Source organism: Staurois parvus, unplaced genomic scaffold, assembly GCF_062004578.1.
Source record: "Staurois parvus isolate SC_StPar_1 unplaced genomic scaffold, SC_StPar_1.0 ptg000860l, whole genome shotgun sequence".
Taxonomy (NCBI): domain Eukaryota; kingdom Metazoa; phylum Chordata; class Amphibia; order Anura; family Ranidae; genus Staurois; species Staurois parvus.
In genome coordinates, this window is record NW_028318656.1 from 796,503 (window position 1) to 822,138 (window position 25,636).

The window sequence follows — 25,636 nt, forward strand, 5'->3', positions numbered from 1 at the left end:
ACTTGCATTTTCCTGTGATCAGCGTGTCATTGGACACCGCTGATCACGTGGTAAAAGGCCGGTGGGATCGGCCTTTCACCACATCCCGTGATCAGCTGTGTCCGTAGGACACAGCGATCACGGAGATCGCCGGGTGCGCGCCCCCTGGGGCGCGCAGGAGAGCGCGTTCTGGGAGGACGTCATATGACGTCCACTCAGAACTGGCCGGCCGCGGTGAAGCCGTCTTTCGGCTATGCACGGTCGGCTAGTGGTTAAATAAGGCTTTAGCACTATATAAATACTGTGTAATAATAATAATAAGGGGGCACCCTGAAGCTGCCCCCCTTGTGAATAGGTAAGGGGTGCTTGTATCCATTCACTAAAGGGTTACATTTAGAAAAAGTAAATTCCTTTAACTGATGAGAAACAAAACAACAGTTTTTGACAAGTCTATTAATTAATGAAAAGCCAACAAAAAAAAAAATTGGTTCCATCGTCCATCGTCAATCACAGCACTAAGCATTGTCCCGACGATGCCGTCTTGCTGAAATTAAAAAAAAAAATGATGCCCGCCTACCCTTCCGTACCCGCTGAGCACTCGCCGCAATATGACAGATCTGGCAGTTGCGGGTCAAATGTAAACAATTGGGTGGAGCTATTGGTGAGGTCGGCAGTGATGTCACAATTAGCCATGCCTATTTGTGACAATGCTGGATGCAGTGATTGATGATGGATTACATCGCCTGAACCATTTTTTTGGGCTTTTTTTTTAATTAAAGGACTTTTTGTTCAATTAAGGGAATTTCTAAAAGACTGGTTTCTTTGTTTTTTATTGAATTTAACCCTTTAGTGAATGGGTAGGGGTACAAGTACCCCTTACTCATTCACAAGGGGGGGCAGCATCAGGGTGACCCCTTTTTTGAAGAGGTACCCTGATGCTAATGAGCCCCTCTGCTCATAGACCCCCACAACCACTGGGCCAGGGTTGTGGAGAAGAGGTCCTTGTCCCCATCTGCATGGAGACACTGTTCCCATTGGCATGGAAACACAACGTTCCCATGCTGAAGACATGTGGCCTGGTAAGTATCGATCGCCCCCTCCCTTTCCTGCCCTGTCAGGCCTGTGCTCAAATCAATGGTCTGGTAGGAATTTAGGGGGAACCCCACGCTTATTTCCCACATTTTGGGGGGAGGGTAGGGTTCCCCTTAAAAATCCTACCAAGCCTAAAGGGTGGTGGGACTGCTGTATGATCAAACCGCAATGGAAGAAAATATTTGAAGTCTATAATGATATCTATGGTGAGTAACTCTCTCCTTTCCCAGAAATTGCTCTGTCATCAATTTTACCAGGGTCTATACGTCACGGGGGCAGACTGACAACTCATGGGGCCCCCGGGCAATAGGGGATCATGGGGCCCCTGTATCCTTGCCCAAACTCAAAAAATGCTATGAAAAAGGTACCAGGGGCATCTCATGGGGCCCCCTTCTGACCCCGGGCCCTCGGGAAGTGCCCGAGTTTCCAAATGGTCAGTTCACCCCTGATACGTCAACAAAAAAAATAAGCCTGCTCCACTTTATGTCCTTTTGTAGACAGCTGATACCTTCCCCATGGAAATCATCCAATCTATCCCTCCTACACTGGGTGCCTGTTATGAATGATACAATGAGAATGGAAGAACTACTAGCTCAGGACAATGAAAGCTCATACTTGTTTTGCTCTTTGGAAGGTTTTGATAGTATACTCATCTTCTTCTTTGTTTAAACAGCAAACACGTGATGCATGAATTGGGGATAATCCTTATTAGCCCTCTTCATAACTGCAATAGCCATGATTGCTGGCTGTAATCCTAAAGATTCTCCAGATACTCCCTTTTCTTTCCTTTTTTTTATACTTTTTTAACTTTTTCTTTTTTTTTTCCTTTTCCTATTCATCTTTGATTTTTATTTCTTAATGTAGGCTGAGGTTGGCAATAGTATGACATAAAATTGTCCTGTTACTCACCAGTCTCCCACCTAGTGGGTTAGGTAGCTGGACTCTGTATATCGTCTCCTCTTGTATGGAACCAAGCTAAGTGGATAGCTTAACATGATGCTTATACTGGGATTCAATATGACCCATGTTACGGTATTCACATACCTCAGATTGTTCCCATTGTTATGATTTGTAACATTCTCTCATCTGTTCTACTCTGACCTGTTACGTGCCTTCCCCACACCCTTTTTTCTGTTTGCGGGGTCTTCCAAATATTGTTTTAAATTGGTCTATTGGTCTACCGTTTTTCTATATGCAAAATCTGAATAAAAATTATATTCAACCTTAAATCTGGCAACAAGCCCGGTAAACTGCTTGCCAGGCTCACAAAAGGCCCTTCTAAACCAAACCACATTATGACTCTTAAGGACAGAGCAGGCAAAATAACTCATTATCTGCAGAAAATCACAAGTGTGTTAAAGGCCTATCATACTACTGGAACAGATCACTGCTCAATCTTGCCTGGATGGACTAACACTCTCTAATCTCACGGTGTCCCAAATCGACAGTCTATTTTTTTTCATTTTTTTTATTTGTATTTTTATTAACCTCCCTAGCGGTATGATTATTTCAGATTTTTGGTGCTGAAAGCGGTACCATTATTTTGCATGAAAATAAGTAGTTTTTTTTATTGTAGGCTGTAATTTTTAGGAATAACTCACTGAAATCTGTCCGAACAAGAGTCTAGTAAACATCCCGGGTAGGATAAAATTTGAAACACGAAATCATAAATTATAATTTAATAAATAATCATAAAAAATAATAATATAATAATAATACATTTAATTCAATAATATAATCAAACCGAAAACACTGAAATGTGAAATATAGCACCAAGTTCGCACATCGCTGAGCAAAGTAGCAAAATCGTTTTCAGTGTCTGATGACGAATTTCCCCCACGAATCATCACTCAATTCTGTAAGTGGTTCTGATTTACTATCGCTGTTCTCTAGCTGGTCTAAAACCGCTTTTGACCTAAAGGGACACTTTTTGGACGCCATGGACATTTCTCAGTTTCCAGGCAGAAAGAACAGACAAAACGCAGGCAGGGCACAGGACAAAGCACTAGGGACAATATGTATGTGAAATGGGTTGAAACAGCAATGTTTTACTATGAAAAATGTGTTTTGAAAAAAATGAAATTTTTTTAAATTTTCAAATTTACGCGGCACCCGTACGTCCCGACGTCACAGGGACCGGAACACAGAAGCCAGATGCCGGCATCGGCCGGAGGAGATGGCCGGGGATGCTTCAGGGGACACATCGCGGGAACGAAGGACAAGGTAAGCTCTGCAGGGACTCCCTATGCAGCGCCGCATGGTAAGCCCGAGTGTAGCTCGGGGTTACCGCTTTTGGCACTGACATTTTACCCCGAGCTACACTCGGGAATACTGCTAGGGAGGTTAAATACAAAACCAGTATAAACATACATACATTGATATCCCATAATCAAGCCTTTATTACATTTTCCCACAATACCCTCCCATCCCATTTCACTCTTTCCCTTCTAGTAGTTTTCACCATTACTAATTTCTTCTTAATCAGATATATATTCTTGCGTTATATACATTTTTTTTTTTTTTTTCCCCTAACTTCTTATTCCTACATTTCCTTTTTTTCCCTTCTACTCAATTGATTCTGCAGACCTCTGTGTGGTTTTAAATTCTCCCCACATTTCCCATTTTTTCCTGAATGTATCTATTTTTTCTTCTCCACAGAAATAAAGTTCCTCACTCCTATATATAAATTCCACACTTTCTATCCAATCTTTTATTTTTGGGATCTCTTAAGTCCTCCAAAACTTAAGAATCAGTCCTTTTGAATGGGGTTCTTATGGAGGGCCAACTGCCCCCCCCCCAATTTTGTTTCTTAGATGGTTTAAACCATTGGCTATGTTTCCAGACCAATCAACACTCTTTATGATATGGTTATTTTTCTTATGCAACTTCCTTTTGTTGAGAGTCATCCAGCCTATGTGTTGGTTTTCTCTCCACGTTTCATGCAAGAAAACGTATCACTATGATGTTGCAGGAATATTTTGCCTAGACTATTGTAAGGAAAGGCTTGCTCATAGTGCAAAGTTTCTTGGTGCATAAAAATGCAGACTTGCAGATGTGCACAAGAATGAGCATAGGCTCGAGCACTTGCATGCACATGCGCACTTGCACATAGAGGTGTGCGTCTGTTACCAAGGCCGGCGCCAAACAGCCTATTTAACCTCCCTGGCAGTATTCCTGAGTGTAGCTCGGGGTAAAATTTCTGTACCAAAAGCGGTAACCCTGAGCTACACTTGGGCTTACCATGCGGCGCTGCATAGGGAGTCCCTCCAGCACTTACCTTGTCCTTCGCTCCCGCGATGTGTCCCCTGCAGCGTCCCCAGCCATCTCCTCCAACTGATGCCGGCATCCGGCTTCTGTGTTTCGGTTCCTGTGACGTCGGACGCCGGCGGCGGCGGGAAATTTGAAAATTTTAAAAGAATGTCATTTTTTTCAAAACAAATTTTACATAGTAAAACATTGCTGTTTCAAACTATTTCACATACATTTTGTCCCGAGTGCTTTGTCCTGCGCCCTGCCTGCATTTTGACTGTTCTTTCTGCCTGGAAACTTAGAAAAGTCCATGGCGTCCAAAAAGTGTCCCTTTAGGTCAAAAGCGGTTTTAGACCAGCTAGAGAACAGCGATAGTAAATCAGAACCACTTGCAGAATTGAGTGATAATGATTCGTGGAGAAATGCAATTTTGAAAACAATTTTGCGACTTTGCTCAGTGATGTGCGAACTTGGTGCTATATTTCAAATTTCAGTGTTTTTGGTTTGATTATATTATTGAATTAAATGTATTATTATTATATTATTATTTTTTATGATTATTTATTAAATTATAATTTATGATTTCGTGTTTCAAGTTTTATCATACCCGGGATGTTTACTAGACTCTTGTTCGGACAGATTTCAGTGAGTTATTCCTAAAAATTACAGCCTACAATAAAAAAACTAAACATTTCCATGCAAAATAATGGTACCGCTTTCAGCACCAAAAATCTGAAATAATCATACCACCAGGGAGGTTAAACAGAGCTACTGCACTGGCTAATTGCTGTTTGGTCTGCAGCTTCTGTGTGTGTTTATCTTGATTCCAGTGTCTGACCTCTGATCTTGACCCGGCTTGCTCCTAACTCCTCTTGTTTACTATCTGCCCTGACCTTGGCTTGTTCTCTTTAGCAACTTCAGACCAGGCACATTGGAAGAACACTGACAGATCTTTTACTGAGGTTGCTGCAGGTAACACACAGACAGTTCTCACAGACATCTTCTAAACATTTTCTTGTAAAAAGCTTTCTAGTGCCCCATAAAGTTGTCATACCATAGGCAGACAGCAAGTTTATGAACGTAATCCATAGCAAGGCATTGAGTAGCCATACAAAGTTCAGCAGCTGTAAACATACAGTGGGGCAAAAAAGTATTTAGTCAGCCACCAATTGTGCAAGTTCTCCCACTTACAAAGATGAGAGAGGCCTGTAATTGGCATCATAGGTAGACCTCAACTATGAGAGACAAAATGAGAAAACAAATCCAGACAATCACATTGGCTGATTTGGAAAGAATTTATTTGCAAATTATGGTGGAAAATAAGTATTTGCTCACCTACAAACAAGCAAGATTTCTGGCTCTCACAGACCTGTACCTTCTTCTTTAAGAGGCTCCTCTGTCCTGCACTCATTAGCTGTATCAATGGCACCTGTTTGAACTTGTTATCAGTATAAAAGACACCTGTCTACAACCTCAAACAGTCACACTCCAAACTCCACTATGGTGAAGACCAAAGTGCTGTCGAAGGACACCAGAAACAAAATTGTAGACCTGCACCATTCTGGGAAGACTGAATCTGAAATAGGCAAGCAGCTTGGTGTGAACAAATCAACTGTGGGAGCAATAATTAGAAAATGGAAGACATACAAGATCACTGATAATCTCCCTCGATCTGGGGCTCCACGCAAGATCTCTCACTGTGGGGTCAAAATGATCACAAGAACAGTGAGAAAAAGTCCCAGGACCACACGGGGGGACCTAGTGAATGACCTGCAGAGAGCTGGGACCAACGTAACAAAGGCTACCATCAGTAACACACTACGCCGCCAGGCACTCAGATCCTGCAGTGCCAGACGTGTCCCCCTGCTTAAGCCAGTACATGTCCGGGCCCGTCTGAAGTTTGCTAGAGAGCATTTGGATGATCCAGAAGAGGATTGGGAGAATGTCATATGGTCAGATGAAACCGAAATAGAACTTTTTGGTAGAAACACAACTCGTCATGTTTGGAGGAGAGAAAATGCTTAGTTGCATCCAAAGAACACCATACCTACTGTGAAGCATGGGGATAGCAAAATCATGCTTTGGGGCTGTTTCTCCACAAAGGGACCAGGACGACTGATCCATGTACAGGACAGAATGAATGGGGCCATGTATCGTGAGATTTTGAGTGCAAACCTCCTTCCAGCAGCAAGGGCATTGAAGATGAAACGTGGCTGGGTCTTCCAACATGAGAATGATCCCAAACATACCGCCCGGGCAACGAAGGAGTGGCTTCGTAAGAAGCATTTCAAGGTCCTGGATTGGCCTAGCCAGTCATCAGATCTCAACCCCATAGAAAACCTTTGGAGGGAGTTGAAAGTCTGTGTTGCCCAGCAACAGCCCCAAAACATCACTGCTCTAGAGGAGATCTGCATGGAGGAATGGGCCAACATACCAGCATCAGTGTGTGCCAACCTTGTGAAGACTTACAGGAAACGTTTGACCTCTGTCATTGCCAACAAAGGATATATAACAAAGTATTGACATGAACTTTTCATATTGACCAAATACTTATTTTCCACCATAATTTGCAAATAAATTCTTTCCAAATCAGCCAATGTGATTGTCTGGATTTTTTTTCTCATTTTGTCTCTCATAGTTGAGGTCTACCTATGATGCCAAATACAGGCCTCTCTCATCTTTTTAAGTGGGAGAACTTGCACAATTGGTGGCTGATTAAATACTTTTTTGCCCCACTGTAAGTCCATATCCCTTGGACTCCAGATGGGATCCCACAAAGTAGTAAACCGACAGCATACATCTTTTCAGTGTGTCCAAGAGCTTATTTTCTTCCCACAGCCACAACTGGAAACTAGTAAGCCCATATTTATATGGGTTAACCTGCAGGGGGTGGCAATCTCGGAAAAAGCCTGGGAAGCCTGAACGGAACCCTTCCTTGTAAAATCTGCCAGCCCAGCAGACCTACCCAGGACACATGTTGCAACCAGTTACCTTATACCACAGTGGACCTAAACGGCCTTAAACAAGAACACAACTGAAGAAAGCTGTTAAGCCCTTAGTAGTACCTGCTTACATGCATGCTTAATCTGCCTGATACATTGTCATAACTAATTTATTGTAATCAGAAATGATGAATCCAATTATTAAAACAAAAGGTGGTTCAGGGAGCATTGTTTGTTTTCTATACCTTGTATACAGTAAATAATTGTCTTTTGCAGCCCTGTATCACAGTATATCCAGCACATGCTGGCGTTCATGTTTGCCATAGAGGAAATAAACCAAAGGATAGACATCTTACCAAACATAACTCTGGGTTACTCCATCTATGATTCCTGCACTTCACAGCTAAAAGCCTTGCGTAGTACTTTCAGTATTATTTCGGGCATTGAGCAGATGGTTCCAAATTACAACTGTTATGAACAGGGCAAGCTGGCTGGATTTGTTGGGCACAAGCTATCTTCCTCATCGGCTTCCATGGCCAGTGTGACCGGAATCTACAGGTACCCACAGGTGAGCAATGATTATACATTTTCATATTGGCATATTTACAATAATGTTTATGTATTTAGTTTGATAACAGACCACAGCTTTTGCTAGAAAACAATATTCTAAGTTAATGCCGGCAATGATTCATGAAACACCAAAATTGTCAAATAAATCTGCTTTTGTATGGGGAAATATCATTGATTTAAAATGGAAAATATCCCATTTGGCCACTAGAAGGATAATTAATACAAGAGATCCCTAAAATCCGTCTAGTAGCCAAATGCGGTATAATTCCATTTTTAATAGATGATTTTAAATTTGAACAGCCTATTTACATTCATTTTCTGCTTTGTTCACCCAGAATGTGCATATACTGAGTAAATGGCTATATGAATTCTTTGTAAATGAAGCGCTTGGACTTTGCAAAAAGGGAATCCCACAAAATAAGAAAGAAGAAAGTGTGGGGTCCTCTCCAAGTCTACACTAGACAATTATTTAAGCATGCAGCCTGGCTGGCCAGGAAAGTGGAGGGGGGGGGATACTGAGCATGCAGCTTCCAACTCCTGAACCATACCAGGCAACATACCCTCAATATATGAAGAGTCCCATTGTCCAATGATGTAGATATACTGTATATATTCTTCAATCTGAATGACACTCAGCAAAACACACCAGTACATCTTTTCTTGACAGATTTGTGGCAAATGAAGTTTCCCGAGAAAGTTGCAGAATGTAGAAAAGGGGTGGGGCATCCCAGGTGATATCATTAACCAAATATGGACATGCCCATCATATATTTTATATTTTTTAGGAAAATACTTTGTCAAAGGTGTCATGTTTATACAATTTGTTTTTGTCAATATGTGACCAGGGGTACTATGCACCCCTTACTCATTGAGGTTGCATGAGCAGTATCTGTAGGGTCTCCATTTTTAAAGGCACATGGCCTGGTAAGGTTTAGAAGGGGAGTGCACACTTTCTGCTATTATTTATTATTATTTCAGGTACTTATATAGCGCCATCAATTTACACAGCGCTTTACATATATATATTGTTCACATCAGACCCTAACCCTCAAGGGGCGTACAATCTAAGGTCCCTAACTTACATTCATGCATACATATACTAGTAAGCCCTGCACCCTATGAATACGTGCTTAGCACGAAACGCATCATGTGGGCTACAGCATTTGGACATCAAGCCACCGCAGGTGGCCATCCTGAATCTGCTGTGCCTATTCTAAAAGGGGATCCCGGATGTGTGCGATTGTCTGATGAACCCTGGAGCCCTGTCATAACGGATGACCAAAGGATGTTTGGGAGTGCAGCCTGACCAGAACGCAGATGACCTTGATGTATCTGTTGATAGAGGAAACTTCTTTTCATGCGTATTTTAAGCGCACTTCTAGTGAGTGCGCATTCCACTTATTTATTTACCTTCACCTTTGGATCACTTATCTTCACCGATAGACGGGACCCTGCAAGATTTCTATACTCACATTTCTTGTGATTTGGACACTATATTGATTTTTTTACCAATAATTTTATATTACCCAATGTGCCCTTGATAACTAATTTGCACATAGTATATTTCTTAATCTCTGTTCTCTTTCCCTGTTGATATTTGCAGGATACTACTCCTACTCTTAGCGCTGCACCTTAATTATTTGCACATATACAAGGGCCAATTTAGACAGGATCCAATTAACCTAACAGCATGTCTTTGGGGTGTGGGAGGAAACCGGAGTACCCGGAGGAAACCCACGCAGGCACAGGGAGAACATGCAAACTCCAGGCAGGTGGTGCCGTAGTTGGGAAGCTACTCCCTTGTAACTATATTCCAGCAGATAAATAGGGTTGGGGATGCGTCATTGGTTGAGAGAATGCTAGGCTATTCTCTGGGTGAATTTTTTGGTTTATACCAGGATGGTAGACACTAGAGATGAGCGGATGGCGAAGTGGAATTCGTTTCGAAGTTTGGGAAATATTCGGTTCGCGACGAATCCGAAGATTAGCCAACTTCGGATGCGCGAATCGAATTTTCCCAAAAATGGCGGCGACATGTGTGGCGACGGAGCGGGGATCTCTGGGAAGGCGCGCAGACAAGGCGCGCTGACCCATAATGCATTCATTCATGACATGTGATCGCATTAGCCAATCAGCAGCCAGCCAGCCAGCACTGTGTAATGGTGGAGCTATAAATCGCGGCCATCTTAGAATTCTCCATTAGCCTCCGGTCATTCAAGAGAGACAGACCTGTCTGTATGAAGGGACAGAGTTAGGGCCACAGAGACTTTAGGGCCACAGAATCGTTACTCAGGGACACAGAATGGTTACTTAGGGACAAAGAATCGTTACTCAGGGACACAGAATTGTTACTCAGGGACACAGAATCGTTACTCAGGGACAGACACAGAATTGTTACTCAGGGACACAGAATTGTTACTGAGGGACACAGAATCGTTACTCAGGGACACAGAATTGTTACTCAGGGACACAGAATCATTACTCAGGGACACAGAATTGTTACTCAGGGACAGACACATAATTGTTACTCAGGGACACAGAATTGTTACTCAGGGACACAGAATTGTTACTGAGGGACACAGAATCGTTACACAGGGACACAGAATTGTTACTCAGGGACACAGAATTGTTACTCAGAGACACAGAATTGTTACTCAGGGACAGACACAGAATTGTTACTCAGGGACACAGAATTGTTACTCAGGGACACAGAATTGTTACTGAGGGACACAGAATCGTTACACAGGGACGCAGAATTGTTACTCAGGGACACAGAATTGTTACTGAGGAACACAGAATCGCTACACAGGGACACAGAATCGTTACTCAGGGACACAGAATTGTTACTCAGGGACAGACACAGAATTGTTACTCAGGGACACAGAATTGTTACTCAGGGACACAGAATTGTTACTCAGGGACGCAGAATTGTTACTGAGGGACACAGAATCGTTACTGAGGGACACAGAATCGTTACTCAGGGACACAGAATTGTTACTCAGGGACACAGAATTGTTACTGAGGGACACAGAATCGTTACTGAGGGACACAGAATTGTTACTCAGGGACACAGAATTGTTACTCAGGGACACAGAATCGTTACTGAGGGACACAGAATTGTTACTCAGGGACACAGAATCGTTACTCAGGGACACAGAATTGTTACTCAGGGACACATAATTGTTACTCAGGGACACAGAATTGTTACTCAGGGACAGACACAGAATTGTTACTCAGGGACACAGAATTGTTACTCAGGGACACAGAATTGTTACTGAGGGACAAAGAATCGTTACTCAGGGACACAGAATTGTTACTCAGGGACACAGAATTGTTACTGAGGGACACAGAATCGTTAATGAGGGACACAGAATTGTTACTCAGGGACACAGAATTGTTACTCAGGGACACAGAATCGTTACTCAGGGACACAGAATTGTTACTCAGGGACACAGAATTGTTACTGAGGGACACAGAATCGTTACGTTATTTTTGGGGTGCTTATAGAATTAAAGAGTATGTCAGACAACACGCAGAGGAGTGGCAGAGGAGGCAATGTTTCAGGAGTGAGCAGACGTGGCAGCAGAGGAAGGGGTCGAGGCAGCACTAGTCGCAGCCAGAGGCCAGTGCTCCCGGTGTCATCCAGCGGTCGTGTCTCCTCCGACAACCCTGCCGTCATCGATTGGTTGGCTCGATCGTCTTCCTCTTCCCAGGTCACCTCTGACACCTACAGCCAACGGTCGGTGTGTACGTCAGACACAACCGTTAGTTGGCATGGCCCGGGAGCAAGCCCACTGAAATCACGTGTCCTCTACCCGCCCCTGTCCTTTGCTGTTCCCTCACCAAGCGAAGTATCGCATGCTGTGGGCTCAGCCCCACTGTACAGTGAGGAAGAGCTAACAGATGGCGGTCAGGAACGGGGGGAGACATCCGCCTCTTCAGCAGCCAGGCGAAGAAGTACTGGCGAGGAGAGTGGCTCGGTAGCCGGTCTAGAGACAGGTCTGTCTCCTGACCCACACGCAGCCGAGGGGGCTAGTAGTGAGGCGGAGACCCTAATTGATGATGATGAGGCTGATCACACTTGGCAGCCTCGTCGTCATCAGGCTATTGCTTCCGCATCATCAGGAGAAGAGGGTGCCAGCTTGGCAGCGAGCAAAACAGTCGGTGGGTTGCCCAGGAGGCAGCAGGGTCGCAGCAGTGTCAGTGGAGGCAAACGGCCACGGAGTAGAGCACCAGCTCCACTGCAGCCTACCACCACGGCCAGTAGTGGTGCCGGTGTGCACGGAGGAAGTAGCAGTCAGCCAGTGAGGAGTAGCGGGGGCAAAGTTTCCTACTCGGCGGTGTGGCAATTTTTCGTCAAGCCGCCCGAAGAAGTAAACGTAGCCGTATGTCGACTATGTGGCCAGAAAGTCAAGCGTGGCCAGGGGGCCCATGTTGGGACTACAGCGTTGCGTCAGCATATGCAGCGTCGCCATTCAGTGGCCTGGGAAAACCGTGATAAAGATACGGCGGTTCTGCCTGCCCCAGCCCCCGCTCCATCACCCGCTCCGTTACTTGCTCCGTCACCCGACGTCAATCGCCCTCTATCAGCCAGTCAAGGCTCCAACACCTCTGCTGAGGGGAGTTGTCGCTCGTTGGCATCTTCCGCTCGTTCAGATGCTCCTTCTCCTGCTACTCCTCTTCACGGATTCCGTCAGCAGTCTTTCTTGGAATCCGTTTCCAAGAGACAACAGTTTGCGAGCACGCACCCGACGGTGCAGAAGCTGAACGTCCTCCTGTCCAAGTTGCTGGTGCTGCAGTCCCTCCCTTTCCAAGTGGTGGACTCAGCACCTTTCCGAGAAATGATGGCTTGTGCCGAGCCGCGGTGGAGAGTGCCAAGCCGGCATTTCTTCGCCAAAAAGGCAGTGCCAGCCCTGCATTCACATGTAGAAGAGATGGTGGGCCAGTCTTTGAGCATGTCGGTCTCTGCCAAAGTGCACGGCAGCGCTGACGTGTGGAGCTGTAACTACGGTCAGGGACAGTACATGTCATTTACGGCCCACTGGGTGAACGTGGTGCCGGCACAGCCGCACCAGCAACTTGGACAGGTCACGCCGCTTTTGCCTCCACGTTTGCATGTCCTTGGTCCAGCAAAGATGTCCGCCTCTACCACCTCTTCTTCCGCCGTGTCCTCAGCCGCCACCCCCGTGCCAAGTCCCATTACCCGACCGGCATATCACATGTGCAGGGCGCAACGGTGTCACGCTGTGCTGCACCTGGTATGCCTTGGCGAACGTAGTCACACAGGGGAGGAACTTCTGAGTGTAATGAACAGAGAAATCGACAGATGGCTGTCTCTGCGCAAACTGAAAATCGGAACCATGTTGACCGACAACGGAAAGAACATGGTGTCTGCTCTGCGTCAAGGAAGGTTGTGCCATGCGCCATGCATGGCTCACGTGTTCAATCTGGTTGTCAAGCGGTTCCTAAAATCCACCATCCCACTGCAAGACATCCTTAAAATGTCACGTAAACTTTGCATGCATTTCAGCCATTCCTACACCGCAAAGCACACCCTCCTTGAGCTGCAGCGGCAGAACGGAATTCAACAGCATCGCCTGATCTGCGACGTTGCAACAAGGTGGAATTCAACCCTACATATGTTAGACCGCCTTTACGAACAGCGAAAGGCCATCACCGATTTCCTGATGTTACAAGCGGATAAAGGTACTCCCCTGTGTAACTTAGATGTCAGCCATTGGCAGCTCATGCGTGACACCTGCCGCTTGCTCAGGCCCTTTGAGGAGGCCACGCTATTCGTGAGTCGGCAGGACTATGGGATGAACGACGTCATTCCTCTGTTGCACGTCCTGGAACAAATGCTGTTAACAATGGCTGGTCAGGGTGCGGTAGACGTGGCGCACAGATCTCAACGCCACATGACCCCTGTGGGGGCAGGACAGGAAGAAGAGGAGGAGGTAGAGGAGGACATTGGTGCTCAGGAATTATTGAGTGAAATGGGTGGTTTTTCCACTCAGCGGACAGGAGTGGAGGAGCAGGAGCATCTGGTAGAGGAGGAGGAGGAGACAGAGGACCCAGACGCACCGTGGCAGTATGCTGTGGAGATGGAGGCAGGGAGTCCCTCGCATTCCTTGGCACAAATGGCCCATAGCATGCTCGGTTGCTTGCGTAGCGACAGCCGAATAATAACCATCAGACAGAGGGATGACTTTTGGCTGTCCACCTTGTTGGACCCTCGCTACCGTTCAAAAATGGTGGCCTTTTTCACACCTGCTGAGAGGGAGGCCAAAATAAAGTACTATAAAAACCACCTATGTAGTCAGTTGGTCTCTGCCTTTCTGCGCCAACGTCCATCCTCAGACACTGTGGGCCCTGTGCGCTCGCGTTCCGCTGCCATGGCAGCAGGGGAGGGGTGGGGTGGTAGGAGCAGTGGCAGCTCCACCAGCAGCGGCTGCCTCAGTCTGCAGTCGATGATGAGTAGCTTTCTTCACCAGCGCAGTGAGGAAACTACTAACCAGCCGCAGCAGCAGCAGCATCAGGTGGACCTGGAGCAGGACCTCAAACAACAGGCTCGGGCCTACTTGGACAGCACCCTGCCAACCGAGGTAGACAATCCCCTTGACTACTGGGCAACGAAACTTGACCTTTGGCCCCAACTAGCTGAATTTGCCCCTGAAAGGCTGTCATGCCCGGCCAGTAGCGTGGCATCGGAGCGCGTGTTTAGTGCGGCAGGAGGTATTGTAACTCTGCGGAGGACACGACTGTCCACCCAAAGTGTGGAGAGACTCACGTTTGTGAAAATGAATCAGGCGTGGATTAGTCTGGATTTCAAACCACCAGTTCCTGACACAACTGACTAAATCCGCCATGAATCATGCCCCAAACATGTTATTATTTTTAACATAGGCCTCTGTATGGCCTTCAATTTAAGCTGCTTACGCTTCGCCACTCTGCCATGGGCCCCTGTACCGCCTCCTCTTGCTGCTGCCAGGTCCAGAGTGTGTCATGGGTCACTGTACGGCCTCCCATTGCTGCTGACTTCATCGCCAGACTCTGCCATGTGCCACTTTCAGGTCTCCTTACACTGTTGGTGGGTTCCATTTTGTGATAGGGTGCTGTATGGCCTTCCATTGCTGCTGCCTCCACCGCCACCCTGCGCCATGTGCCTCTGTCGTCTGCTCACGCTGCTGACGGCTTCCGCTTTTTAACCGAGGCCTGTGTTTGGCTTCCGAATACTGCTGCATCCACCACCACCCTGCGCCATGTGTCTCTGTCGTCTGCTCACGCTGCTGCCAGGTCCATACTGATTCATGGCCCCCTGTACCGGCTCCTCATGAACGTGGTTCAGCGGGTTTGCATCACTTAACGGCAAATCGTTGACAAACGCTGGGACGTTCAGTGTTGTGCGCATTAAGCCAGACACCAAAGGGCAGCACAGACCTGTTATTACTCGCTCAAGCATGGCTGAACAAAACCAGTCTCTACCACAAATTGGACCCTGACCTGCCCAGGGTCTCGTAAGTAGATTGCACGGAGGAGTAGAGTTCGTTATTGGAATTAACTGTGAGGGACTTTTAAACCTAGGCCTGTGTATGGCCTTCAATTGAAGCTGCTTCTGCTCCGCCACTCTGCCATTGGACTCTTGATAGTCGTCTCCCCACGCTGCTGCTGGGGGGACTTTTTAACATAGGCCTCTGTATGGCCTTCAATTGAAGCTGCTTCTGCTCCGCCACTCTGCCATTGGACTCTTGATAGTCGACGACTATGTTAAAAAGTCCCCCCAGCAGCAGCGTGGGGAGACGACTATTAGCCTCCTCATGCTGCTGCCAGGTCCAGAGTGTGTCATGGGTCCCTGTACGGCCTCCCATTGCTGCTGTCTCCATCGCCACACTCTGCCATGTGCCACTTTCAGGTCTCCTCACACTGCTGGTGGGTTCCATTTTGTCATAGGGTGCTGGCAGATTACGGGCCTCCCATTGCTGCTGCCAGGCCCGTAATCTGCCATGGGCCCCCGTACCGACTCCTCATGCTGCTGCCAGGCCCGTAATCTGTCATGGGCCCCTGTACCGCCTCCTCATGCTGCTGCCAGGTCCAGAGTGTGTCATGGGTCCCTGTACGGCCTCCCATTGCTGCTGTCTCCATCGCCACACTCTGCCATGTGCCACTTTCAGGTCTCCTCACACTGCTGGTGGGTTCCATTTTGTCATAGGGTGCTGGCAGATTACGGGCCTCCCATTGCTGCTGCCAGGCCCGTAATCTGCCATGGGCCCCCGTACCGACTCCTCATGCTGCTGCCAGGCCCGTAATCTGTCATGGGCCCCTGTACCGCCTCCTCATGCTGCTGCCAGGTGCAGAGTGTGTCATGGGTCCCTGTACGGCCTCCCATTGCTGCTGTCTCCATCGCCACACTCTGCCATGTGCCACTTTCAGGTCTCCTCACACTGCTGGTGGGTTCCATTTTGTCATAGGGTGCTGTATGGCCTCCCATTGCTGCTGCCAGGCCCGTAATCTGCCATGGGCCCCCATACCGCCTCCTCATGCTGCTGCCAGGCCCGTAATCTGTCATGGGCCCCTGTACCGCCTCCTCATGCTGCTGCCAGGTCCAGAGTGTGTCATGGGTCCCTGTACGGCCTCCCATTGCTGCTGTCTCCATCGCCACACTCTGCCATGTGCCACTTTCAGGTCTCCTCACACTGCTGGTGGGTTCCATTTTGTCATAGGGTGCTGGCAGATTACGGGCCTCCCATTGCTGCTGCCAGGCCCGTAATCTGCCATGGGCCCCCGTACCGACTCCTCATGCTGCTGCCAGGCCCGTAATCTGTCATGGGCCCCTGTACCGCCTCCTCATGCTGCTGCCAGGTCCAGAGTGTGTCATGGGTCCCTGTACGGCCTCCCATTGCTGCTGTCTCCATCGCCACACTCTGCCATGTGCCACTTTCAGGTCTCCTCACACTGCTGGTGGGTTCCATTTTGTCATAGGGTGCTGGCAGATTACGGGCCTCCCATTGCTGCTGCCAGGCCCGTAATCTGCCATGGGCCCCCGTACCGACTCCTCATGCTGCTGCCAGGCCCGTAATCTGTCATGGGCCCCTGTACCGCCTCCTCATGCTGCTGCCAGGTGCAGAGTGTGTCATGGGTCCCTGTACGGCCTCCCATTGCTGCTGTCTCCATCGCCACACTCTGCCATGTGCCACTTTCAGGTCTCCTCACACTGCTGGTGGGTTCCATTTTGTCATAGGGTGTTGTATGGCCTCCCATTGCTGCTGCCAGGCCCGTAATCTGCCATGGGCCCCCATACCGCCTCCTCATGCTGCTGCCAGGCCCGTAATCTGTCATGGGCCCCTGTACCGCCTCCTCATGCTGCTGCCAGGTCCAGAGTGTGTCATGGGTCCCTGTACGGCCTCCCATTGCTGCTGTCTCCATCGCCACACTCTGCCATGTGCCACTTTCAGGTCTCCTCACACTGCTGGTGGGTTCCATTTTGTCATAGGGTGCTGGCAGATTACGGGCCTCCCATTGCTGCTGCCAGGCCCGTAATCTGCCATGGGCCCCCGTACCGATTCCTCATGCTGCTGCCAGGCCCGTAATCTGTCATGGGCCCCTGTACCACCTCCTCATGCTGCTGCCAGGTCCAGAGTGTGTCATGGGTCCCTGTACGGCCTCCCATTGCTGCTGTCTCCATCGCCACACTCTGCCATGTGCCACTTTCAGGTCTCCTCACACTGCTGGTGGGTTCCATTTTGTCATAGGGTGCTGTATGGCCTCCCATTGCTGCTGCCAGGCCCGTAATCTGCCATGGGCCCCCATACCGCCTCCTCATGCTGCTGCCAGGCCCGTAATCTGTCATGGGCCCCTGTACCGCCTCCTCATGCTGCTGCCAGGTCCAGAGTGTGTCATGGGTCCCTGTACGGCCTCCCATTGCTGCTGTCTCCATCGCCACACTCTGCCATGTGCCACTTTCAGGTCTCCTCACACTGCTGGTGGGTTCTCTGAAGCCTAGAAACACCCTTTTTATAAGTTAAATTTGCAGCGAATATATTCGCCTCGAATCGAATTTTTTCCGCGAATTCGGCGAATCAGCCGAATCAAATTTTTGAATACTTCGCTCATCTCTAGTAGACACATTACTTTTTTCCATCAGACTGATATTTCCCTCCACAGCCCTATATCCCCATGTGATATTAATATATCATAGTCTGGGGCACTGTCTGGGGTGCTCTTGTGCTCATCCAAGGAATTCACTGGTTGTCATGTACGTCAGAGCCTATAGCCATTCACAATCGACTCCTCTTGTTCTGGACAAAATATAATATGCCCAGAAAATGTGAGAGAAAAGAGAAAGGATTCAGCTGACCATTGCATCGTCAATTACAAAATGCATTTTATATATTTATTCATATTAATGTTAATATTTAGACTATTATTATTTATATAATTATTATTATTTATATGATTAGAGTTGTAACTCTACTTGTCCCCACTTACCTCAAAATTGTGTTTATTGCTTCACCCCCTGTTTTTACATTTGCCTAATTTTATCATGTGGTACTGGTAAATTACCTGCCCACGTTGCCATTAAAATGGTTCATGTTATGGAAAATATAAAAGGAGAAGCTTGAACACGCAGACATGAATGGAAACACCCCAATGGAGACACAGGCACACAAAAAAGGGTGCAGAATTACTCCCCAAAGGTGCAAAAATACACAAAATGTCAGGAACACCCATATAGACAGGAATAGAGCTGGGAATTATTTCATGGAGAACTCATTGTTGAATTAGAAAGACACATAAGAAGGCAGGGTAAGAATCAAACCAGTAGGCTCCACTTCTACCGAAAATATCTTTTTTGCACCTTTTAAGATCCTGACATTTTGCAAGGAGAGTAGGGGCCAGTTGGGGCCACAGTAGCCTACAGAAAATTTCAGATCTTTACCATTTTCCTTGAAGTATTAATGCATTTTACCTTAACCTCCCTGGCGGTATGATTATTTCAGATTTTTGGTGCTGAAAGCGGTACCTTTTTTGCATGGAAATATGTAGTTTTTTTATTGTAGGCCTGTAATTTTTAGGAATAACTCACTGAAATATCCGAACAAGAGTCTAGTAAACATCCCGGGGATGCTAAAATTTGAAACACGAAATCATAAATTATAATTTAATAAATAATCATAAAAAATAATAATATAATAATAATACATTTAATTCAATAATATAATCAAACCAAAAACACTGAAATTTGAAATAGAGCGCCAAGTTCGCACATCACTGAGCAAAGTCGCAAAATCGTTTTCAGTGTCTGATGAGGAATTTCCCCCACGAATCATTATCACTCAATTCTGCAAGTGGTTCTGATTTACTATCGCTGTTCTCTAGCTGATCTAAAACTGCTTTTGACCTAAAGGGACACTTTTTGGACGCCATGGACTTTTTCTCAGTTTCCAGGCAGAAAGAACAGTCAAAATGCAGACAGGGCATAGGACAAAGCACTCGGGACAAAATGTATGTGAAATGGGTTGAAACAGCAATGTTTTGCTATGTAAAATTTGTTTGGAAAAAAATGACATTTTTAAAAATTTTCAAATTTCCCGCCGCCGGTGGCGCCCGTACGTCCCAACGTCACAGGGATCGGAACACAGAAGCCGGATGCCGGCATCAGCCGGAGGAGATGGCCGGGGACGCTGCAGGGGACACACCGCGGGAGCGCAGGACAAGGTAAGCTCTGCAGGGAATCCCAATGCAGCGCCTCATGGTAAGCCCGAGTGTAGCTCGGGGGTTACCGCTTTTGGTACTGACATTTTACCCCGAGCTACACTCGGGAATACCGCCAGGGAGGTTAAAGGAGATGTACAGCCAAAGTTCACTTGGCTATACTTCTCCTGTGGATCACAGGAGTGCAGTTCGTTCTGCACTCCTGTGACCTGTTTTCAATCGACATGTCCAATGTCGGCTGACATCACTTAGCTGGTTCAGGGTGGGGAAAGATCTCGACTTTAAAGGAGGGATCCACCCAGATATCTGGACCAGCACCTTGCTCAGCCTCTCAGTGATCCGACAAGAGCCTGAGCCAGTCGCTCCCACCCCCTCCACAGCCCAGCGCTCCAATTAGTGTGGGGGGGGGGGCAAAACAGACATTGTTTATTGACAGACTGATGCTGCATCCACCTAAGTTAATATGATTTCTAAAAAAAAAAGTCTAAACCTCTCTTTTAATATTATGCATTTTTCTTTTCCTTGATTCCTATGAAAACTTGTCATAGTTACGTAGCGAGCCAGGTTGAGAAAGGTCCGTCTAATTCAACAATAGTAAAAAAACAAATAAAAAACCTCCATATACACAATCCTATACTCACAGGTAATCCAGAGGAAAGAAAAAAACTCTGGTAAAGCTTGACACGATTTTCTCCAGCTGGGGAAATAATATCTTACTGATCCCCCAAGGGACAATCAGATATACCCTGTAGTAACAATCTCCAGTTACATTGTTTGCATTTAGTACATCATCCAGCTCTTTTTTAAATCGAACTACTACCACCCACAGATCATTTTTAGGAGGAGGTGAGAGGTGCTGCATTCCACAAATGATCCAGAGGGGAGACCATACCAGGGTATGGATGTTCATAAGAGGATCTGGTGAGTGCGCAATTCTATTATTTATATATCACCAGAAGATAAAAAGAGGATCACCTTTACCTGAGATCTCATATCAGAACTTCACGTTTATTGATATTCATATATACGGACTTTGTCACTTTATCAGCATTAATATTTAATTTAATGGAGGATTATTTACACTGTGTCACTTTATATATCAGCTAATATTGATCTATTTGTCACTTTAACTAGCACTATCTTCACTTTAAAGTCAAAACTTGAAAGATAACATAATTATTGTTCCTATTAGTTCTCGATATATTGCACTTTATTGTACTTGAGATTATTGATTTCAGCGCTGCACTTTTATTTTTTGTTTTATCTGCATCAGAAGGTTTTTTTGGTACCTTTTTGGTGTTACAGCAGCTCACTCATAGCTCTCACTTTTGTGCCTTATACTCGAATTAGTCAATGCTGTTTGGTAGCGTCACTAATCTCCCTTTATCGGGGCTTATAAAGCTTATGCACTAAATCATTTCAAGACAAATGAAATGATTGACATTTCTTTCAAATTATATTTTTTTTTTTGCTAAAAAAATAAATAAAAAAATAAGGTTAATACAAAGCAGTTTTGGTACAGGAAACATCTGAAGCCATTTGTACCACCAAAAACTGCCTTCAATTAAAGCTTTTCAGCCATACTTTTCCTGTGGCAGACTCAAGACGGATTCTCTAAAATATTTTTGGGATCCAACCTGCTTCCTGATTGACAGCTGGCCCCACCTCTCAACATGTGACTAAGCGCCAGAGTCAGCTGTGCCCACCTCCTCTCCAGCCGGTGCTCCAGTGAGAACTGGAGAAGCAGTGAGGAGAGCGGTGACTGACAATCACTGCCCTCCACTCTGAGAAAACTAAGAGCTGAGCAATCAGCAAGTTGAAAACAGGTCACAGGAGTGCAGAACTAACTGCACTCCTGTGATCCATAGGAGAAATAGGGCCAAAATAGCTTTGGCCGTACTTCTCCTTTAAGTCGGATTATTTGTCTTAAACTGCATTTTCAATCTCCCTTTGATACTATATAGAAAAGTATGTTGCTGCCCCTCATTTGTACCAACATCCCAACATAGAACTGGTACCAGGGAACACACAAATTATTTCAGTAAAAACATTGTTTCTATTACAATTTTAAAATCCAGACTAACAAAACTCATTAAAAACAGTCATGAGGTCATCACTCAATTGTACTAATCATCTCTTCAATTCAGACATTCTCTAGTTCCAGTAATCCACAGAAGTCCCCTAGATACTGTAGATGGGCTGTAATATAAATGATCTATTAGAGGTACAGGATCCTTCTCCTTATGGGTAGGAGACCATTCTGAAGACATTTTTCACTAAGAAGATCTCACTACATGCCATGGTAGTGTGTGGACAGGTGCCATTTTGTTGTAATACACTTTTTGGGTCTTCCTAAAGTGTTTTTAACTCAGAAACAAAATGTATTATTTTGTAGCTCACGTCTTTAGATGTGGTGGCTGTATTACCCCTTTTTCAGGCTTTTCTTAATTTATTTGTTTACCTGGTAAACCTGCAGACAACATACTTCCTGTGCTAGGGTGGCTATGTTCACACTTTACCTATATGTATGGCGGGATCCATGGTTGTCACCCAGACTGTCCATAAAACATGTTCATTGCTATTACATGGAGGTTGGGTACATTAGTAGTTTACGGAAGAAATAATATAGAACTTTATGCTTCCTGTTTAACTGAACATTAATGTGTGTAGTTCCCTACAAACCAATGGTTTCAGAGTCTTCACTGTTCATGTCTGAAGACATCTGAACCTTTAACTGGTAATCTACGCAACCTTTTTTCAGTCAAGACACCCTTTATAATTATGGATAATCTCAAGGCACCCTTTAAAATCCTACACAATCTCAAGGCACTCCAATCTAAAATGTGGAAAACTATTCTACACACATCCAGTACACCCAACATTAAAGGCAATTTATTCTTCCAAAGCAAATACACATTTGCACACTGGTACTGACTTATTCCAGTGCGTCTCTCTCATTTTCTCTCCTTCACTTTGCTAATGTGACCCCAGTGCTGTTGCAGAGGGGCAGGGGAGGGCCAAAAAAAGATGATGTGCATGCACCTGACCTCCTCCTTATCAACTGATGATGTCATTAGTTGTTAGGATGCTGACAGCTAAAAGGTCATAAAAGTGCACAATGAAAACCTGTGGCTTTGTATACTAGAAGACAGGATTGATCCAACTGCTAGCTTGTATACAATTTTTGGGCATTTTGCCAAGGCACCCCTGAGGAAGCCTGAAGGCACCCCAGGGGCACCCTGGTTGAGAAAGGCTGATCTACAATATTCAGGGAGTCCCTCGGTTATGAAGAAGGTTCTGTAGGTTTGTTCTTAAGTTGAATTTGTATGTAAGTTGGAACAGGCACCATTTTTAAGTGTAATTCCAGCCAAAAAGAGTTTATGTTTTTTGGATAACATAGGGAAGGGTTAACACCTCTGTAAAGTTTATTTATTAATCAGAAGATTTCACCTCATGTTCTGTCCCTGTGACAATTGGATTTTGAACATTTTGGGTTGTTGTGGAAATGAGGATTGGTGATAAAGCTTCAGTGGAGACACCTTTTTCCCATAATCAAGCTTACAGGAGTGAATTTTCCTTCCTAGGGGTAGATTTCCTCTCACTTCCTGTTGTTTCTCTCTGTTTGTAATTATGAGTCGTAGGTAAGTCAGATGTGTGTAACTCGAGGACTGCAGACTCACATTTCTCTTTGGCTTTAAATATCCTTTAACATCATCGTTAAAGAGACAATAAACCTTCATTTTTTTACTAAAACAGCAAACATGTCATACTTATTTGCTCTGTGCAATGGTATTGCACAAAGCAGCCAGGATCCTCCTCTTTTGGGGTCCCCTACCAGCGCTCCAGGCTGGTTTTTGGCAGGTGCTTCCATGGAAAGCAGCTTTCCATGAGGCCATCTGTGGGGGCTCCCTTCCGAGCTGCCCTGTCTGTGTCCATTGACAGAGCAGGCAGCTCGGCCTCGCCCCTTGCTCTCTCGGAACAGCATTTGATTGACAGCAGTGGGAGCCAATGGATCCCACTGCTATCTATATGACCAGGGAGGAGGGAGACAGTGGCAAGAGCCACTGCTCTTATGTACATCGCTGGATCGGATCGGTCTCAGGTAAGTATTAGGAGGAACTGGGGGGTTTCCTGTAGCATAGAAGGATTTTCACCTTAATGCATAGAATGCATTAAGGTGAGAAACCTTAAGGCTTTAGAACCATTTTAAGTTTCCATGCAGTTATACAGTCATGTTTAGCAATGAGGTACAAAAGGTACATATTTGGTAGTAGACCCAGTTGAGCAACCATTCACGGTCGGCGAGCAGTGTAAAGCTTAATCCTTCAGTCCTAAAAGCCAGGTGATTGGGTAGAAGAGCATTAAACAGCGATTGCAGCAACTCCCTATCTCCTGTTAACCGAACACCAGCATCTCATCCCCTTTATTCAATGTAATCCAGTTGGTAGGAATACAATTCTCAAATCTTATTTAGAATGTTAGATGTGTGCAAAAAAAAAAATAATAACCCCAGAAACCACTAAATAGCTCATCCACTCCCTCATCATACCACGACTTGACTACTGCAACTCCCTCCTCACTGGCCTGCCTCGCCGCTGGCTATTCCCGCTTCAGTCGATCCTGAATACGGCTGCCAGACTCATTCACCTTTCCAACCGCTCCATTTCCGCTACCCCCCTCTGCCAATCCCTCCACTGGCTTCCGATTGCGCAACAGATCAAATTCAAAATCCTAACACTGACGTACAAAGCCGTCCACCATACTGCCCCAAATTACATCACTGACCTAATATCCAAGTACCACCCAGCACGCACACTCCGCTCCTCACAAGACCTCCTTCTCTCTAGTTCCCTGGTCTCCTTCTCCCATGCCCGCCTCCAGGACTTCTCCAGGGTGTCCCCCATCCTCTGGAACTCCCTGCCCCAACCCATCAGATTATCACCTACTCTCCTCTCCTTTAGGTGCACCCTGAAAACCCACCTCTTCAGGGAAGCCTACACTACCCCCTGCTAACTTGCCAACCTCCTCCACTCTTCCTACCACCCCATCTCCCACAGCTATCTCCTCCTGTGCCACCATCCCCTCCCTCCTAGATTGTAAGCTCCAAAGAGCAGGGCCCTCGAACCCCTCATGTTTTGCATTGTATTGTTGTTGTTCTGTCACATGTTCTGTCCCCCTTTGTAATGTACAGCGCTGAGCGAACTATTGGCGCTTTATAAATACTGTATAATAACAATAATAATGGCCACCTTTGTGTTTTCACAGATCAGCTATGGGATCAAGGATTCTTTTTTTAATGACAGATTTCAATTCCATTCATTTTACAGCATAGTTCCACCTGGGAGAAGGCAATATAATGCTGTCATTCAGTTACTGAAGCACTTTGGTTGGACCTGGGTGGGCATTGTGTCTTCAACTGATGAGAGTAGCCAACGTTCAAGTATTGAGCTCCAGCAAATCTTGGAGCAAAATAAGATCTGTGTAGAGTTCACTATGAAAAACCACGATGTGTCCAAAGTGTTTGAGAAGACATCATTACATAGAATAATAACAAAGTCCACCTGTACCGCCATCATCCTCATTGGAAACCCAGAATACTTTGAGCTATTTTCAGAACTGACCAGTAAGACAGATCTAAGATATGTCTTCATTTTTGTCTTTAACTTTCCAGACAGTTTACCCTTTGACAGAATTGTCGGACTGAATGGCTCTTTACTGTTAGATCTGGGTAAAGCAAAAGTTCCAGGACTTAAAAACTACTTGCTGACTGCCAGCCCTGAGAATTTGCCAGATATTCCCATAATAAAAACCTTGTGGATGGACTTATTTGATTGTTTGCCTAAAAAAGTATCAACATACTTGACGAAACACTGCATTGAGGCAAAGAACCTCAGCTCCTTGCCACAGATTCAGTATGACGTGGAAAGTTTCCGATTTATTTTCCAGGTGTATGCTGCGGTCTATGCTCTGGCACATGCACTGCATGAGATGCTTTCTTACAAATCTAATGGCAAATCAGTCAAGAGGCAGGAAAGCTGGAATCCATGGGAGGTAACACTCAGGCTGAGACATCATGTATTACAAGTTAAAGA

The 25,636-nt window shown here is 45.9% G+C and overlaps 1 protein-coding gene across 1 annotated transcript in view; it reads left to right on the forward strand.

The window, feature by feature from the left end:
- The first annotated feature begins 995 nt into the window (after window positions 1-995).
- LOC149443280 (vomeronasal type-2 receptor 26-like) overlaps window positions 996-25,636 on the forward strand; it is a 109,366-nt gene continuing 84,725 nt past the window's right edge. Inside the window, exons 1-2 of the mRNA XM_089655680.1 lie at window positions 996-1,058; window positions 7,552-7,830. Of these exons, the coding sequence (XP_089511806.1) occupies window positions 996-1,058; window positions 7,552-7,830 (342 nt within the window). The remainder of the gene's footprint in view (window positions 1,059-7,551; window positions 7,831-25,636) is intronic.